Raw genomic sequence first — 20,486 nt, 5'->3', positions numbered from 1 at the left:
CCATCAAATACAATCAGGATTGTCATGATATTGGAGCTCAAACCATCACTGATCCACCCGTGCTTCACTCTGAAGATTGGCCGCCAGGCATATAGATGTGAAACCTCCAACATTGGCCAGTGTTTCAGTTTCATTGTCCAACCCCTGTATGTATCGAATTGCGACATGAAGGTATTGTTACAACCCTACTTTTCTATGTATTTTAGTTTGGTGTTCCAGCAGAAAAATGCACATGAAAAAAAAATAAATAAATGAAAATATTGTTAGCAGTTAAGAGGAAAATATGCACACTGAAAGGTAGAATGGATTTAGAATTTTCAGAATGGATTTTTAACTGTGACTTTTGACTGAAAGGCAACAAATAACAAACAAAATTAAAATTGAGGGCTGTAGAAAATGCAGTCTGGTTGTATTTCTTGCAAGTGGTCGGAGCTCAGGTGCAGCAGTTGCACACGTGTTTGCAACAAATTTGTGCTGTGGTGCTCCTAGGAATTCAAATTCAAGTCTAACTTAAAAGGTGCCATCTCTCACAAAAACTTCCTGTTTCGCTGAACACAAGTCCATAAATAATTCATAAAAAAATAAAGTTCATACAAGAGTGAATAGTACAGGAACGAGGCCCGAACACGGACTTCATTATTTATTACCTTGAAGGAGCATTTATTTTTAAATACAAAAAGGTGAAAGTGGGCAGTCGCTGCTTGTGGAAAGATTTTCGCAGTGTTTTGAGTGTCATCGATGGGCGAGGAAGTGTCGTAGTACCATGAAGTGAGCTGTTCTGCCTGGTCTAGACACTCTGCGAAAGAGAAAAGAGAAATCAATGGTAGAATCATCCTCTACTCGTTCCTCAAATGACTGGGATTCCAACACTTCATATGTGCTCTGTGCTGATGATCATGCGGCTTATTTGCGCTTCTGATCATGGAGCGGTAGACCAAGCGACAAGGGACATGTTCACTGAGGATTCACTCGGAAGCAAGCACAGAAATAAAACCAAATGTCCTCGATTGTTCTCTAATGAATAATACACCTCAGTCGAGTTTACTTTTTCCAACTCCCGCTTTTTCTCTCACGCAAACGTACGCGAACGGCATCCTCATATCTGGGGCAGCTTGTTTAGCAGAGTGGAAGTGTTGTGGCTCATTTCTTGCGAGGCTTTATCTCTTTGACAAACACATGCCGCAACATTTCACTGATGAAATAAAGCGTATCAGAATAAACAACAAAGAATAAACGTCTCTACCCAGGTTTGTTCTATAGCGCACTCAGTCAAGCCAAAGAAATGCAGACATGCATTTTTTTGTGTGCAGATGAATTGTGTGGTTTGACAAAGAAGAGCAGTGAAAGAATAAATAAATGAACGGGGAGAAAACAGAAAGATGAGAGAAGCGGCTGGCAGCAGAGCTCTATGTTTTCAGGCTGTGCGCCTATTGAAAATAAACCACAGTCTAATTTCCACAGTGATATACACAGGTTTCATTCTTTTAGCCACAATCGAACGAAAAAAGCTTCCACAAGGCCGCTGAAATTAAGAGGCAAACCTTTTATTCATTTTATTCATTCTTTTTTTTTTTTTTAATTTAGAGTGCATGAATTAATTCCAATTGACTACATTTCCAAGCCTCATCATGCACACCATTGTGGTGACCAGAGATATCAGCTTGGCCTTCCTGTCTAACACAGCACTGTGTCTTCAAGAGATTGCACAGGTGTTCTGAGGTCTCTATAGTATATGCTGACAGTGACAGATCAGCTTTGGGTCTTCGCACGGCCTTCCTCCCTCAGCTCTCTGGTTCCCAGCCCCAATAGAGAACATATTTCATTCGTTTGCATTCAAACTTATCTAGGTCACAGGCATACTCTGCATATCGGCCTGATGAATGGGTTGTGTCCAGGGCATTTATGCAAGTAACACATCACACCCACTTTTCCATATTGGAGCAAGCCACCATCACCGTTTACAGGTTTTAATTTTTCTCCTCCGTGAATGTAAACATACATACTTTGCATGTTAGATGTCACAGGGGCGGTTTGGAATTAATTACTTTAATGTGTTTGTGTATAAAAGTAGCTGGTAAAAGGCAAAGGACAGAGTTTTACATCTGGTCTAGAGGCCCATTCCCTTTCAGTCTCTGTTCAGGGTCTCAGAAAGTCCAAGGTCATTTTGATAGCATGATAGATAAAGCTTAAAGATGCAGTCATGTTTACAGAAAGCTGCTTAGTTTTGAAAGTGACTTCTATGTGAGCTGTGCTTCAAGCATATTGACAATAGAAATGTTTTACTTACAGTGAAGTTTTCTTGTGAGAACTGATTATACACAAAAACAAGGGGATATATACATTTTAGACGACACAGATAAGCTGATAAATATTGACAATAGTCAATATTGAAATTCAAGGGAATTGAACCATGTACAGTCCAAAAATGGATTTTCATTTTTTAAACGTTATCAATTACATTGAATAGAGTCAGTTTATTTATTTTTTTCTAAATGAAAAAGAGATGGAAATTAATGGCCGCAATTACATATCCAATATTGCCTGATAACGATAAATTAAACAAAATGCCATAAGTCGATCTCTTTCGTCATAATAGAACATTTATGTCAATGTTGAACTAATCAAAATAACCACTGCACTGCCTTTAGCTTAGCAAAAGCAAATTGTTATAGCACGAAGCCTTATCTGAGTTTTTTCCACAACAATACAGCCATTTTACAGCTGTCAGGTTCAAAGTACCATCCAGACGCTTTTTTGAGAATTGTTACTGACAGGTGACAACAGCGTTTTCATAACTAGTGTGTTTGTTGTTGTTGTTTTTTACCATTTGTCTTTTCTTGAGAGATATTTTCACCTCCAGTGTCACCTTTCAACTGCCATACAAACCTCCGGCACCTCAACTGTGCCTCTTTAAAACACACAAAAGTCGGTAAACATTTGTCTGTCTGTGAAGGCATTCTGACTGAAAAAACTATACACACATTCAGGGTGCCTTGGGGGGAAACATGCTGAGCTTGATTGGCAAATAGGAAAAGCTTTTTTTCTACTCTCAAACAAGAATGAAATAGAAACGTGTTTATGAGAACCCCATCTGTTTAATGTCCCCTTGTGTGTATTTCACGGTTGCAATAGAAGGAAGGAAGTGTTTGATAAAACGTTTTCGCTTATCATTTTGCCAAAGCAGAGTGATTTGCAATGTGGCCTAACACCACGGTAAATGTTTTCACAAAGAAACTTTATTCCAATGACCTTGCTTTACTAATGCATTTTCCCCTAACATTTAAGCTAATCTGGATGCATTTTTCCAAGCTGTTACCTCGTTTATGTGGTTCATTTGCTCTGTTTAATTTGATTCAAAAAGGAGGAGACTTAACTCTCCGAAACAACTGTGGAGGCAGTTATGTAACTGCAGAGAGCATTTGTTGTTTACGTCTGGTGCTCTTTTAGCATAACAATAGCAGTATTCCGTTTTCTGACAGCACTACAACCAAACATTGCAACATGGAAATAAAAACCCTGCTCCTCTAATAAACGACATCAGTTCATAATTAGAGCCAGGTTAGGCTCTAAGCCTACTTATTTTCTGGTGTTAAGACCACAAAACTAAATCAATGTAAACTGTCTTAAAACATTTAACCAACGTTTAAAGTCTCAAACCTAAATAAGACATTACTCTATTGAAGTAAAATACTGCCAAATGTCTTTGAAACAAAATTCCTGTTGAAAATATGCATTGCATTAACCCTGCTTGTATTTTAATGCATTGTATTTTTAGGGCTTGCATTTTTATGGGCTGAAATTGAGTATTTAAGCTGTGAATATTTAAAGTCAAAACATTTCAAAGTCATTTTCATTAGTAAAATTCCAATAATCCATTATTCACCTTTCATATTTTACTTCCAAAATATTCAAACTGATTAAAAATACAACCTATGATATTCAACAGGCAGTTTTCGGTCCATTTTATTTTGCTTTGAAAATTCACTTCCACAAATTCAGTAGTTCAAATTCGACAGTAAATTCAACGTTGACATCCAGGAACTGCAGAAAACACTGTAGATTACCGAGCGTACTCTCCATCTGCTGTTAGTCAACCTCACCAGCAGGTGATGCAAGACCAGAGCAACAGTTAGAGCAAGCCATTCATTCATAAAAACTCATTTACAAAAATGTAAATGTATCTTTGATTTATTATATTTCTTTGTGAAATTCAGTGTCTTCACGATTACTTTTCCTGTATAGCCGATCCTAGGGCGTCATCTAACTGATGCTAAAGGGCGCCTAAAGCGTCAGATATTGAAGCATGGTCAAAATGTCAGTTAGGTGACGCCTTGGGGGTGAGAATGGGCTGGTGTAGCCTATGCATTTACATTTGCATTTAGTCATTTAGCAAACGCTTTTATCCAAAGCGACTTAACATATCTGAGGACTAAACCAAACAAGTCATCGTGAAGATGCAATAACAATCGCCGCAATATAAGGTTGAGGACACTAAACAACCAATAGATATGTCAAACTCAAATGTATCATTGGATCTGTAGGCCTAATACATCCACATCGGGGGAATAGCATTATAATCTCATTCATGGTAGAGATGAACTTTGTATTTTGAGCACTTCTTGTGTTACATGCTGTAGGCCATTGGTTTCCCTCAATACGTCATGATTCCCCTGCTGGAAACATATAAAATGCTTAATGTAGCTTAATGGACTAATACAGTGATATAAAAGACCAAACTCGCAGGTAAGCAGAAGGACTCAGAATATGAACGCGCAAAGTTTAAAGCGGAGCATTTCTCAGTGATATTGTCATAAATTGGCTTGACATAGGACGTTTGCACATTTAGGGACCGTCTCTAAAGTTACATACGACATTGGTATACACATTTCTAACTTCAATAGCATTTGAAGAGAATGACTTGCAGTCATAAAACCAACTGTAAAGTGTTCATGTACAGTAGGTGATGTCAGGCATAATGCACAATTTTTTTTCAAATAAATTTAAGTTAGAATTGTTTAGGCCTATAAGACTACCAATGTTACTTTAGAGACGGTCCCTAAATGTGCAATTTTACATTTAGTTATTTAGCACATGCTTTTATCCAAAGCAACTTAAGTTCCAGTTAAACTAACAATATAGGATATCAATATGAAAGTGCTATGACCCTTCCCAGATTAATCATGTATGTAGGAATATTAACATGCATGTAGGCATACTTCCCCAATAAGGGGCGAGTTTGGTCTTTTTAATCACCGTATTAGCCCATTAAGCTACGTTAAGCGTTTTGTCCTGATGGAAGGGGAATCCTTGAGTATGATGCGGCATTGAGGGAAACCGATTATAATCCCGTTCATGGTAGAAAAAGACAATAACATGTAAGGCTACACAGGGAAAGTAACAATGAAGTTAATGAATTAAACATAAACAGCTTTTGTACCTTTATCATCTTTTCCGCATATATACTGACCCAGAAAATCATCATCATCATCAGCATGCTCAATTGTTGTAAATATGTTTTTATGAATCAATGGCTTTCTCTAACTGTTGCTCTGGTCTTCATCAACAACACACACATGCACCCACTGCTGGTGAGATTGACTAACAGCAGATGGAGATCATGATTGGTAATCTACTGCTTTTCCTGCATGGCAACGTTGAATTTACTGTTTGAACACTGAATTTGTGGAAGTGAATTGGCTTTATTCACAGCTCCATTACTTCCTGAAGTTCAGCCAGCTCCTTTGTTTCTTGTCCTCCATTATTGGACAAACTGATTCATCCAGGTAGAGCAGCTGTGCATAAAGCCAATTTGAAAAGTGAATTAAAATGCACCGAAAACCGTCTGTTGAATATTATTGTTACGAAACTGCTCTGAGAAGAGGGTTGAGATCCAAACGCAGCTTTATTTGAGGGAAATCCAGTGTACTGGCAGTGTACTGGCAACTAAGGGTCATACACAGATAGGCAGTCCAAAACAGAGAAACAAAGAAACAAACAAAACAGGCAGGGACCAGAGGCAAGAGAGAAATCCAGGGAACAGGGCACGATATCAAAAACCAGGAGACAAGAAAACCATGAGACCGCTCAGAAATGCAGTGTAACACGCACAAGACTTCACAGGGAATGATGAGGTGAACCAGGCTTATATGGGTGAACTAAACAAGACACAGGTGAATGTGATAATCATGAATGGGATGATGAGTTCGGGCAGTGAATTATGGGAAAAGTAGTTGTGAGTGAACAATGATATAGAGGCCTGCATTTCAGCCCGACGGGCCCCGACTTATTTACACTCCTCGGGCCGGGCTTCGGGCCAATTTTAACGTCATAGTTCACACGCGGGCCGGGCCTCGGGCCTGTTTTAGGCTTATCTTTTTTATAGCCTATTTTAGATATTACTTAAAATAAAATACGAGAAGATGACTATTGAAAAGCAAACATAGAAAGACGTTTTATAACCTATCATACTGACATATATGACTGACAGTCTGCTCACGGCACGCATACGCGCACACAGGTTTCCCGGCAACGCGATCCGCGCGACCGGCTCGTTCTATGTTTAGTGTCCCGCCAGCAGCAGAAGTGAGTGTGACTTCAGCGCAGCTGGAAAAAGTACGACTGGATTAAAACTTTCTACTGTGGATGGTGCTTTTTCTGCACGATGCTCTGTAAGAGACTGTTTAGGAGGTTGTCTTGTTGTTTTTTGTTTGATTGAGTCTGTTGGAAACTTTTGGAAATACGAATGGCCATGTTCTGTAGTGAAGACTTGATTTTTGAGGTAAGATAACCTTTATGTTTGTTTTTAATGTAATTTATTTGATTTGTTTAGATTGCATTCTCTGTATATTGTATTGTATTGTATTGTAAATGCATTTACGAGCGCTGTTGCGAGCAGCAGAGCAGTTTCCCTCAGCTTTTCAAAAATGACAATAAACATTTAACGAATGTTTAAACTAACGTTAACTGTCTGTGTGAATATGCTTAAGTTGTTTTATATCTATGGATTTTATTGTAGCCAAGTAAAGTGTTGAATTGAGAGGCTATAAATAGATCAAACATGTTTAACTCGCTGTCGGGTGCTTGGTCGTCATAAAAAAAATAAAAAGAAACATTTGTCTTAATTAACTTTATAAAGAATTTAAAATAATCTAAACGGTTACTACTTTGCCATTGAGGACAAAACATATCTGTTTAAATGACTGCTGCAACAGGGCAGGCTGTGTGAGGTGTTTTTTTTTTTTTTTTTTTTAAATAACGGGCTCGGGTCGGACTCGGGCTGATCATTCTGATGAGCTGTCGGACACGGGCCGTGCTAGGGCCTGGACGTCTCGGGCGAGGGCCGGGCTAGGGCCTAGATTTGAGGCCCGTGCAGGGCTCTACAATGATAGTCTGATGAGTGCCCTCAGGTGGCTCTCAAGGGCACTCCAGCTGATAACCGTTAAAATTATAGGTTATTTAATCAGTTTGAATAGTTTGGAAGTGAAATATGAAAGGTGAATAAGGATTATTAAAATTTTACTAATGAAAACGAGTTCGAAATGTTTTGAATTTAAATATTCACAGCTTAAATATTCCATTTCAGCCCATAGAAATACAAACCCTAAAACGCAAAGCAGTAAAGTACAAGCAGGGTTAATGCATGCATATATATTTTTTTCAATTAGTACAATTCAACAGGCTTTTTATTTCTAAAAAACATTTGACATTAATTTACTTCCATAACTCTCTGGAAATAAACTCCCAACCCCAAACTGAGTCTCAGTCTGAGAAAACTCACCAATAGCATATTATCTTTAATTATATGAATCATTCCTCAATAAATAGCAGTTATTTAATGCTTGAGCTCATGCAGTTGGAATTTTAATGTTGTACCCGTTACACTTTAAATGCTAAAATTTAAATGCTCATCATTTTAGCTGCTGCAATATTCTAAGCAGAAACTGAGAGCAGTCGACCAGGCAGAGAAAATGTCCCAGAAGGCATTACTTTTTTTTCTTCTTCTTTTTTTTTCATAGACAGCACACAAAAACACAACATTTAAAGACATCAATTCAAATCTAGATTCATAGATTTGAATTGATGTCTTAAAATTGTTTATTTTAACCTTAACATTTTAAAATATGCCTAACACCATAGTTGATAACAAAGTAAAATATACTTAGCATATCTGTCATCTATGTAAACTCATAAAACCTTGATTTGATCATACAACCCACAACACATTTGTTAGCTATCATAAATCATGAGACTTAAGGTAGCTTTAAACATTCTAATTATATATGGATGTAATGCTTTGATTGAAAATAATTGTACAAGACAACTGTGATAGAAGATGAACATGTCCATATCTGGCATGAAAACATTTAACAAAGAGGATATGGGCGCACTTACAGTCATCAAAGCTGCACAAATGACACTTACTGAATCATCTCCACATTAAATGAAGACATCTTCCCATTTCACATTTTTCTCACATAATTAAAAACCACTTGTGAAGAGTAGCACCATTCAGAACATGTCAACGACTTTTGCCCCAAAGTGGATTCGACTGCAAATAATTGTGTTATAATTTGGTTATCATTTTATTTACTCACTTTGAATATTTTTTCTTGAATTCATATTGTGGAGAAAACATGATTCATTTCTCCGACATTACACTGCGTAAATAATGTAAAGTGTAAGTAAAACTGCTGATCGTAGTACTCTTTTAACAAATTTCATTTACTGAGCTGTAGCATTTTATTTTGTTACAGAACACCATTTTGGAAAAAAAAAAAAGAGAAAAATCCTTTTACATTAGTGTACCACTTTGTTTTTTGGGAAAATGTTTGATTCCAAAGATTATTTCACTTGATGCTAGAGTTGGCAATATGGGAGAGGCACGCAATACCAAGCTAGCTTTGAAAGCATAAGATCCCAGACTCCCTTCAGCAAGCTCTTCAAAGCCACATCTCCTCCAAAACTCACAGCAACAGCAGAATCTGCAAAGCGCCATGAGAGATGACGTTAAATTACAGTATCTTGTGTCTCAAAGCACATACATTAGCATTACAAGAATAATTAACGTAAACAACTTAAACTTGTACTTGTAATAATTAACGTAAACAAGAGCTCTGACTTGTACCAACTGACTGGTGCAGATCAACAGCTACCAGTAGAACTACGAGTAGGGCTGCCATCTCGTAACCCCTTGATCGTCATGGGATCACCATGTGATCCCGAATTATGGTTGTTCAAAATGCATTACTTGTAAAAACCCACACTCTTACTTGATCTGGGCAAACTCAGCATCATAAGAAAGGTTTAAGTCTCCAGCTTCGATATTTGAACACTGTTTATGATTTAACTGGTTTGCAATGATATTAATTACGGCAATTATGACATGGAGTGAAAGCAGCATAAGCTTGTTGTTTTGGTTCTGAAAAAGTTGGCTGCTGTTTGTTTGCGGCACTCGTGACTGTCTACAACAGGGGTGGGGATTCGAATGTTGGTCCTGGAGGGCCACAGTCCTACAGAGTTTAGTTCCAACCCTAAACAAAAACGCCTGAACAAGCTAATCAGTGTGTACGTTTACAGTATGTACAGCCAATTTTTGGGTTATGGCCGGGTTAAGGTCACTATTCGGGTTTCTGAAACATTAGGAATAACCCATTTACATGCGTGAGGAGGGAGAGTTTCTCCTGTATACATGGAATTGCAATATCCCAATGTAAACGGCGACCTTAAGACGCAATATGCGTCATTTCTGATTCTTCTTCCTGTCTCCAAAGACAACAACAACAGCAGCATGCAAATAATGAATAGTTCGGTGGAGATATTGATCGCCTTTGTTTGCACTTTGATGCTGGTAATGTTACTGAGCTAAGCTTGCTCTAAAAGTATGCTTTGCTGCATCTCGCCTGGTCTTGCCATGTTTACCTCTAGTATACTGCACGTGGATTTCTGTATGCGCCGAGAAGTTTCTCTACTCAAAAGAACAACATGCGCAGAACACAAATCACTATGGGGACATGCCGATACTCGTTTACATGACCAAAAATTGGGGTTAGAAAAGGGGTACCCCAGGTATAATATCCCGGTTTTTAAAATCCGGGATATGAGCATATTCGGGTTATTGCTGATATCCCGGTTTTGAATGGGTTATTGGCTGCAGGTAAACATAGTCAGTGTCTTCAGGTTCACTAAGGCTACAGTCAGGTGAGTTTCTTTCAGGGTTGGAGGTAAACTCTGCAGTACAGCGGCCCTCCTGGACCAATGTTCCCCACCCCTGGTCTACAACTCTGCAAAGCCTTACAGAATGAGCTGATGACGTGATGTCTGTGCAAACAGGATGTGTGGAGGTATGGAAATACGTGATTTCACCAAGTGCAACATTCCTGGATCAACATTTTGTTCCTTTTGTTCCTCGATCAGCAACCAGACAGGTAGGTAGGACATCTTATCATTCCATTTGGACCTAATGCAATGTTTGGACAAACATTATTTATTTATTTATTTATTTTTGTTTTGGTCCAGAGACTTTCACTGAAGATATATATCTTTATATATATCGTGAGTTTAGAATTATAAGGTTCTATCTCTACTTTTGGTCGAAATTGAGTTTTTGACATATTCTGATCCATTAGGTGTTTATTAATGTCTGTGTGGTGTTATTTTTGTAAAAAAAAGATTAAAAGATAAAGCTATAATAGAAGATTATACTACATAACAGTTTTGCCAGCTGGGATGTAAAAACTTTGATGCTCAATATCTCAGAACTACCCTAAACGGAGATAGAACCTTATAATTCTAAGCTCACGATATATCTTTATATTCTTATAGCAATCACTATATATATATATATATATGTAATGGGACAAGGTTGGGGAACTACAAGTCCCATCAGCCCCAGCGCTATATAAGGAAGTAGTGAGGTTTGTTTGTCCTCTCACTTCCTTTCCGTGATCGTGTGTTGTGGATGTCGTGTGTGTTGTGGAGGCGGCACACTTAAAGCTTCAAAGGTTAGTAAGTAGAGAGATTAGTTTGCTCTTATTTCTTTTTGCAGCGATTGAGTTGTGTGCATGTCACGACAGATTGAGCCCTTCAGAAGGATAGTAGCAGATAAGCAGCTATGTTAACGTCATGGAGAGCTGAGTACTTGTTGCACACCATTTAGGAGGTAGTAGTTTTATTATTTTATCTAATTGTTTTTAGGATTTTGTTTTAATCATTTTATTGTTCTTTGGTTTTTAGTGTTTTTGCCGGATTATTGCCTGACTGATTGTTGCCTGAGTGCCAGTCAGAAATATCGGATGTTTGAGGTATTGTTTTATTAAAGGGAACTTTTAATAATGTTTTTCCATCTGTGCATAATTTATATTGGGTTTTATTTTGTGTTTTTTGTACTTTGTATATAATTCCCTGTTGTAATTAATTGTGTTTTCCCTTACAGGGATGCACGGTTACCGTTTACTTTAGATTGAATTTTCTTTGGTTTATTTATTATTTTGTCTTATGTTGGACCAAGTGGGAGAACCCCAGACCATAAACTAAGTGTGATGGTTCAATGGTGCTGCTGACTTGTTTGTCCTACTGGCATTACCCACGGTTAATCTGTTTTTTCTTTCCTTTTTGTAGATTTCTTTTTTCCCAACGATGGCTGCGTGGTTACCCTCACTGTATGGATGGCGGTGGTGAGGTGGCTGGGATCGTGTGGTGTTGGTCACTTTATTCGTATTTTTGCCTTTAGGGATGCAGTGTGATTGCTGTGAGTTTTGCTGTGGTGAGAGCACTTTTCAGGACTACTGCCTTCGATATAGGTAACCTGTGGCCATCTGTGGGTTGTTGTTTTTGTTTCTTATTTTTTTATTTGTTATTTTGTGGGTATTTGCTTTTAAGGATTTATTTTCTTTAACTGCTGAATTATTTGAATAAAAATGTGCCTATTGATGGAAACTGCACAACCGCCTTGCGCCTGATTATTTACCCCTTGGGTCATGTTACAATTGGCGTAGTCGGCAGGGTACTTTTGTTTGGCGAAGGTGGTTGTGTTTTCTGGCATATTTGTGTTTTTTTCTTGTTTTTTACATATATCATTCAAGTAAACGGTAATCGTGTGCGAAGACGAGCATCGCAGTCTTCGTGGGACCATTTTCACCTTTCTTCGTTTTGAACTTTCTCCATTCATCAACAGACATGGAACAGGAAATAATAGACTTGCGGGAGCAGATACGGACTCTGCAGGCACAAAATGAGCAGCTGACGAGAGAGCGCCCCCCGGCCAGTAGCAATGCTTCTAACCAACCGCATTCTTCTGTGGCTAATCCCAATGCTTCATCTCCTTCATCTTTTAGTAGGGTACTTTATGTCCCCCGGGAGCGGAAGTGCCCACGTTTTTATGGGAACATGGACTCTACTCTGAGTATTGAAGACTGGATTGAGGAGGCTGAGGTGTGTATTGAGGGCAGGGGTTGGTCTGATAAAGAAAAGGTGGTGTTTTTGCTTGACCATCTGGGGGGGGAAGCCAGAATGGAGATAAAACTCCGCCCACCAGCTACTAGAGAATCTCCAAAGTCTGTTTTTGATATTTTGAGAGACTTGTATGGGGGGAGACAGACATTTGTGCAATTACAACAAAGATTTTATGAACGTAAACAAAAAGAAGGTGAATCTTTTACTGAATTTTCTCATGCTTTAATGTCCTTGATGGACTTGATTCTCAATAGCAACCCAGGCAGTGTTCCAAATTCTGATAGAGTGCTTCGTGATCAGTTTGTTGAACATGTTCGAGATGTGACGCTGAAGCGCGAATTAAAGCGATTGGTAAGGGAGAAGCCAACTTCTACTCTGCTAGAGGTTCGAAGTGAAGCTCTTAGGTGGGTGGAAGAGGGGAATAAGGAAGCAGCAGCCTCATATGTTCAGCCATGGTGTAACGTTACTCAAGGCCGGGTAGTTGAGCTTGAACCTAAGGTTAGATTTCATGAGTCTATAGAGTTAAAAGAGATTAAAGACATGCTGAGACAGCAACAAACCCAAATCACTGAACTGACCCAGCGTCTTGATAGCCTTATGTCTCAAAAGAATGAACCTTTTGTTAATGCAACTCGGCAAAATAACTCACGACGGTGCCTTCGCTGTAATAGAGTTGGGCATATAGCCAGATATTGTCGACAACCATGGCCCATAGAGTCAAACCCTAGATCCCCTCAGGTGAATGTAAATGAGACATCTGTGGGGGAGCCTGACAGTGTAGCACCTGCAGTCTTGAGCCAGGTTATAGGAGATAGTGAAACTTCACCATCACCTTGTTGCCCTACCATCTTACAGCGTCTTGTGGGCAGATGCCCTGTTGTAAATGTCAAGATAGGGGGGGTAGAGATTTCATGTCTACTAGATACAGGGTCAATGGTGACCACGATAACCCAGTCATTTTTTGAGAAGCATTTCCGACAAGGAGTAGATGCACTTAAAGAATGTAGTTGGCTTCAATTAAAAGCAGCTAATGGTCTTGAGATTCCATATGTGGGATATTTTGAAACAGATGTGACTGTGTTGGGGCAAACCCTTTTGGGGCAGGGTATTTTGGTTGTTAAAGATTCTATCGATACTTTTTTCCATCAGAGGAAAGAACTGACTCCTGGCCTTTTAGGCATGAATGTGATTGGACAGTGTTATAATGACCTGTTTGAAAAGCATGGCCCAGCACTATTTTCAGCTCCACAGGTCAGGCAGGCTGAGTTAGGATGGAGAGACGCCTTTTCACAGTGTCACCGGGCAGATGGTTCCCCATTTCCTGGATTCATTGGTTATGTGAAAGTGCAGTCGTGCCATCCTGTGCAGATTCCAGCTGGCACCATGAGGTTAGTACCAGCATTGTGCCCTAAGAACATTAAAAGTTGTACAGTGTGTTTTTTAGAACCCCAGGATTTCAGTGAGGGGGGACTGCCTGCTGGAGTGTTAATATCACCTTCCTTATTGCAATGTAGACAAGGGGTAGTGCATGTACCGGTAGTTAATGTTGGTACAGAACCTTTATATTTGCCACCAAGAATTAGACTGGGTAGTTTGGTTGGGGCTGAGGTGGTCATAAGATCAGATCAAGACATTGTGTTCAAGGAAGATCTACCATGTGACCCTAATACTGTGACTGTTCAGTGTCAAGCTATTACATCAGTGTCAAACATTGAGGTCCAAGGTTTAGAATTGCCTGGGCTTACAGAGGCTGAGAAAGAGGAAGTGGTGAGATTGCTAACAAGATACTCTGACGTTTTTGCCAAGCATGATGGTGACCTGGGGTGCACAAATTTAATAGAACATCAGATTCCTTTAATAGATGAAACACCGGTGCGCCAGCGATATCGTAGAATTCCTCCTAGTCAGTTTGAGGCAGTGAAGGCACACATAAGACAATTGTTGGACAGTCAAGTCATTAGGGAGAGTTGTAGCCCATATGCCTCACCAATTGTATTGGTGCAGAAGAAGGATGGCTCTCTGAGGATGTGTGTCGACTATCGCCAACTCAATGTCAGAACTCGCAAGGATGCCTATCCCCTACCAAGGATAGAGGAGTCACTGGATGCCTTGACTGGAGCAAAGTGGTTTTCGACTTTAGACCTGGCTAGTGGATATAACCAGGTGCCAGTAGCTGACAACGACCGTGCTAAAACTGCCTTCTGCACCCCATTTGGGCTCTTTGAATTTAATAGGATGCCTTTTGGGTTGTGCAATGCCCCAAGCACATTTCAAAGGTTAATGGAGCGAATTTTTGGGGATCAAAGTTTTCAGTCTTTATTGCTCTATTTGGATGACGTGATTGTCTTCTCAACCACCATTGAGCAACATCTTCAGCGACTTGAGCTGGTGTTGGATCGTCTGAGACAACAGAACCTGAAGATAAAACTCAGTAAATGCTGCTTCTTTCAGCCAGAGGTACGTTATTTGGGGCATGTGGTCTCTTCTACAGGGGTCAGTACAGACCCAGAAAAGATCTCGGCTGTAGCTAAATGGAATCGTCCGCAAAGCCTTCAAGAACTTCGATCCTTCCTTGGCTTCGCTAGTTATTATCGGCGGTTTGTTAAAAACTTTTCACATATTGCGGGACCTTTGAACACATTGGTGGCAGAAATGATTAGGGGACAGAAAAGTAAACGACCAAAGATTAATCTGGAGACCAGTTGGACCGACCCATGTGAAAATGCTTTTCAGGCGCTTAAAACGGCTCTAATAAATGCTCCAGTCCTTGCCTATGCTGATTTCAGTAAGCCCTTCATCTTGGATGTTGATGCAAGCCATCAAGGTCTGGGCGCAGTCTTATCTCAAGAACATGGAGGCAAATGCCGACCAGTCGCGTTTGCAAGTCGAGGTCTGCGACCATCTGAACGCAACATGCAGAATTACAGCTCAATGAAGTTGGAGTTTTTGGCTCTTAAATGGGCCGTTTCCGAAAAATTCCGAGAGTATTTGCTGGGTCAGAAATGCCTGGTGTTTACAGACAATAATCCACTCAGTCATTTGCAGACAGCGAAATTGGGAGCGTTGGAACAACGATGGGCTAACCAGCTTGCAGACTTCGATTTAGAGATTAGGTATAAGCCTGGACGTTCTCATGTTAATGCTGATGCCTTGTCTCGGAAGAATGTTGCATCTGTAGCTGCATTGGCTATGACTACTGTTTTTCCAAAGGAACTGCATCAGCATGTTCATGACGGTCAACGCATAGTCGTAAGCGAATCAATTTCTGCCCTCCCCGAACAGCCTAGAGAAAATCTTAGCGTTCTGCAAGCAACTGACCCCATTATTGGGCAATTCCTTGTCTATTGGGATCGTCAAAGGCCACCAGATGCACAGGAGAAGGGATCAGAACCACCAGAAGTGCTGGAATTGGTGAGACAGTGGGAGAAGTTGGTCAAGATCGAGGGCATACTGTATCGGAGGTTCTGTCCCCAAGAGGAACATCGTGAAATTCGTCAGGTTGTGTTACCAGCTGTTCTCAGGGAAAGAGTCCTTATTGGTTTGCATGATGACCATGGTCACCAGGGAATCGAGCGGACCGCAAGTTTAGTGAGATCTCGATGTTACTGGCCTGGTATGTTCAAATTCATTGAGGAATGGTGTAAGAAATGTCAGCGCTGCACCCTGGCCAAGGTAGTACGACCAAAAGTACGAAGTTTTATGGGGCACCTGATGGCAGAGAGGCCATTAGATATTCTGGCTATTGATTTCACGCTGCTCGAACCTGCATCAAATGGACTTGAAAATGTATTGGTGATGACTGATGTTTTTTCAAAGTTTACACAAGCCATCCCAACTAGAGACCAAACGGCATCAACAGTGGCACGTGTTTTAGTGGAACGTTGGTTCTACCTATTCGGGGTCCCACGACAAATTCATTCGGATCAAGGTCGGTGTTTTGAAAGTAGGCTGATCCAAGAATTATGCCGGCTGTATGGGATTTCAAAATCTCGTACCACGCCCTACCGACCGCAAGGGAACGGTCAATGCGAACGTTTTAACAGAACCATGCATGATTTGCTGCGTACTTTGCCTCCGGAGAAAAAATGTCATTGGCCAGACCATCTTGCTCAGGTGGTATATGCTTACAATACCACAGGTCACCAGTCTACTGGATATTCCCCTTATGTCCTGATGTTTGGACAGGAGCCCCATTTGCCTGTTGACTTTCTGTTGGGATTAGATAACCATGTCCAGAGTGAAGTAGGCTGGGTGGTGGACCATAGAGATAATTTGGAACAAATATTTAGTAAGGCCCGAGCCCGCCTTCAATGTGCCACAGAACACCGTGCCCGATCAAACGACCTTAAGGTGCGTCATGGACAATTAAGGGAAGGTCAAGTTGTGTATCAGAGAGCCCATAACATAAAAGGCAGGAATAAGATCCAGGATGCCTGGGATCCAACCCCCTATAAAGTGGTCCGGTGTCCCGACGGACCGGGAGCTGTGTATGCTATTGCCCCGGCAGATGGAGGTGGTAATATTAGACACATTCATCGTTGTGAGTTGCGTCCTGCTTATACTCCCTCAAACGATCCTGGACTTCTAGATCTATTTGACCATCAGGACACTTTAAGAGACGAAGGCATGGTAGTTTTGTCTCTAATCCCTGAGGATGTATCTGCCCGGGACCAAGTTAATACGTCTCCACCTTTACAGGAAGAAAATACCAACTTCTGCACTTCAGTAAATCATGCAGAGAACCATCAGCCTCAACAACAGGAGGAAGCTGTAGTAAGGCGTACAAGGAGGACAACAGCTGGATGTCATCCTAACCCATATCGTCTACCTCGGTCAGCCCCTACTACCAAAGTCCAGATTAATGACCAGGTTGCTCTCCCTATGATGCGGCTGTCCAGCAATGGTTTGAACGTAATGTTTCGCCCCTGGTTGTAGTATTGACGTAATCGACGGGACGTCGATTTTTTTAATCTGGGGGGTAGATTGTAATGGGACAAGGTTGGGGAACTACAAGTCCCATCAGCCCCAGCGCTATATAAGGAAGTAGTGAGGTTTGTTTGTCCTCTCACTTCCTTTCCGTGATCGTGTGTTGTGGATGTCGTGTGTGTTGTGGAGGCGGCACACTTAAAGCTTCAAAGGTTAGTAAGTAGAGAGATTAGTTTGCTCTTATTTCTTTTTGCAGCGATTGAGTTGTGTGCATGTCACGACAGATTGAGCCCTTCAGAAGGATAGTAGCAGATAAGCAGCTATGTTAACGTCATGGAGAGCTGAGTACTTGTTGCACACCATTTAGGAGGTAGTAGTTTTATTATTTTATCTAATTGTTTTTAGGATTTTGTTTTAATCATTTTATTGTTCTTTGGTTTTTAGTGTTTTTGCCGGATTATTGCCTGACTGATTGTTGCCTGAGTGCCAGTCAGAAATATCGGATGTTTGAGGTATTGTTTTATTAAAGGGAACTTTTAATAATGTTTTTCCATCTGTGCATAATTTATATTGGGTTTTATTTTGTGTTTTTTGTACTTTGTATATAATTCCCTGTTGTAATTAATTGTGTTTTCCCTTACAGGGATGCACGGTTACCGTTTACTTTAGATTGAATTTTCTTTGGTTTATTTATTATTTTGTCTTATGTTGGACCAAGTGGGAGAACCCCAGACCATAAACTAAGTGTGATGGTTCAATGGTGCTGCTGACTTGTTTGTCCTACTGGCATTACCCACGGTTAATCTGTTTTTTCTTTCCTTTTTGTAGATTTCTTTTTTCCCAACGATGGCTGCGTGGTTACCCTCACTGTATGGATGGCGGTGGTGAGGTGGCTGGGATCGTGTGGTGTTGGTCACTTTATTCGTATTTTTGCCTTTAGGGATGCAGTGTGATTGCTGTGAGTTTTGCTGTGGTGAGAGCACTTTTCAGGACTACTGCCTTCGATATAGGTAACCTGTGGCCATCTGTGGGTTGTTGTTTTTGTTTCTTATTTTTTTATTTGTTATTTTGTGGGTATTTGCTTTTAAGGATTTATTTTCTTTAACTGCTGAATTATTTGAATAAAAATGTGCCTATTGATGGAAACTGCACAACCGCCTTGCGCCTGATTATTTACCCCTTGGGTCATGTTACATATATAGTGATTGCTATAAGAATGTAAAGACAGTCTCAACAAGTATAACAAAAAAGTGTTTATGAAAAACATTCTGTGTTCTACCTTTAAATAAATAATCACTTAGAAAATTTGACAGGATATTTGTTTTCATTCATATGAAATGTCTACTGTTGCTTCAAGGTTTAAAAATTTGGCTCAAGAATTGTATAAAAATCACAAAGCCAGCTAAAACATGCTGCATCTTCTTATACCACCAGATTATTTAGATGATGAATTTTAAACTCGGGCTTTTGCAACAAAGCAATTCTTACACCCCTTTATGGAATCCTGCTTGCCACTTTACCAGAGTTCATCCCACTCACACATGAAGTGTGAAGTCCCATTACTATCGCTAGTTAGGCTTTTGGAAAACTCTCTGTCGTGGGCAGAGCTGCTTTGAATGGTTTTATGTCTGCATATTTTGCCGGTACCTGCAAAGTTTCAAGCACTAGGTTTTTTTTTTTTTTTTTTTTTTTTTTTTTTGAGTAAAAAGACCCAAGGTCATGCAGAAGAGAGCCTGAACCCTGATGTGAAGGATCATGATGGACCTGTGAAGTTGTGGGGCTTTTTATCTTCTGAAGGCCCAGGTAATATTTCTGAGAAGCTGTGTGCCATAGACATAGGTTTCAGATCAAAATATGTCTCTGTCATGGGGGTTTAGATTTTTTTTTTTTTCACAAAACCAAGTTCTTGCCACATCCAGACCTAAACCCCATTGAAAATGTGTCCTGTGAAAATGTGAAAAGGAGATATTTTCATGGTCTGATGGTCTTAGATCCCTTAATTTGTCTCTCTTCTCATCCATTATACTATATAATTGAGACTGTAATCTATAAAGCTAAGGTCTTGACACCAAATGCTTTTTTTTTTTTGCTGTTTGACCTGATTCATTATGATTCCAATTTCCATTTTATTCCAATTTATGAGAATTATGTTTTTCTACTTATTGAAAAAATGAAAAAATATATCTCAGATCACCATGGCAACAAAACTGCTGTGAATTCTAGTTCTGTGAATGTCTATAAAGTATGCGCCACTTTTGTGATCCGTTAGCATAGATTGGTTATTGATGAACGGTGAAGCATGTAATTGACTATAATAAGTGAAAAATAGAATGCCTCCATTAATGAGACATGGTCATTAATGAAGATTTCAGGATATCATTCTTCTTAGTGTGTAATACCTCATTGGAAATACATTAGCACAGTGGAAGAATGTATTACATAAAATGTAATCTAGTACACAAGCTATTATTTTCCATGGGCTTCTTTGTGTGTTTATGAGTATGGTTTCTTATGTGCAAGTGGAAAAAGAACCAGACAGACAGGAAATGGATCTGTGACAAAATGCTGCAGCTTGGAGCTAAGATTAGAAATTCATCTGTCTACAATGAAATATTCAAGCACACATGGCCCAGTCAGTGGCATTACTGAAATGATGGCTGTCTGAAATACACTGAACAATATTGGGGCCATACATCCAAAAGTTTAGTCCAACCACAAGTCCTAGGTAAGAGTGAAACTTTGCTATTAAATCCGTGCCAAGGGCACAAAGCGTTTGCACATGTAAACAACTTCTGAGTAGTTTACAGGGTTCTGGCTTGGGTCAGCATATACTGCTCATAACAAGTGATATATGAAGGCACACACAGGCCTTCCTGACAACTGCATGAAATGTTCAAGAATCAGTAGCATCCTTTCACAATCCCCGCAAACCAAAAGGGGGAAATAAAAAGCCAGCAGATGCTTAAGGGTCAATTTTCCAAGGCTTTAAAATCAGAGGAAGGGACAGTCCAATTTGCATGCTTTAAGATAATTTAGTAGTGACCTTCAAAGTGTAGAAAAAACCCTGCGCAACAAATATGGAATGTGAAATGTCAGAGTGATTACAGAAG

The 20,486-nt window shown here is 39.9% G+C and overlaps 1 protein-coding gene and 1 long non-coding RNA gene across 3 annotated transcripts; both read left to right on the top strand.

Annotated features, from left to right (window-relative positions):
* Positions 1-10,848: 10,848 nt before the first annotated feature.
* On the top strand, positions 10,849-17,909 carry LOC120470729 (uncharacterized). 2 transcript variants are annotated; one of them, XR_016155142.1, is made up of 4 exons: positions 10,849-11,158; positions 11,233-11,300; positions 11,617-13,838; positions 17,821-17,909. It is a non-coding gene; the product is annotated as an uncharacterized LOC120470729 (long non-coding RNA). The 2 variants fall into 2 exon arrangements; XR_016155141.1 differs by having other exon boundaries at positions 10,849-11,300.
* On the top strand, positions 13,846-18,530 carry LOC120478381 (retrovirus-related Pol polyprotein from transposon 412). The gene is made up of 2 exons (XM_089128638.1): positions 13,846-17,888; positions 18,205-18,530. Exon 1 carries the CDS (start codon positions 14,476-14,478, stop codon positions 17,383-17,385), a length of 2,910 nt encoding a protein of 969 aa, XP_088984764.1. The 5' UTR covers positions 13,846-14,475; the 3' UTR covers positions 17,386-17,888; positions 18,205-18,530.
* Positions 18,531-20,486: the final 1,956 nt, after the last annotated feature.

The sequence above is a fragment of the Pimephales promelas genome, chromosome 1 (assembly GCF_988280905.1).
Source record: "Pimephales promelas chromosome 1, fPimPro1.hap1.1, whole genome shotgun sequence".
Taxonomy (NCBI): domain Eukaryota; kingdom Metazoa; phylum Chordata; class Actinopteri; order Cypriniformes; family Leuciscidae; genus Pimephales; species Pimephales promelas.
The sequence above is the reverse complement of the archived record's forward strand: the minus strand, read 5'-3'. Positions and strand labels throughout refer to the sequence as shown.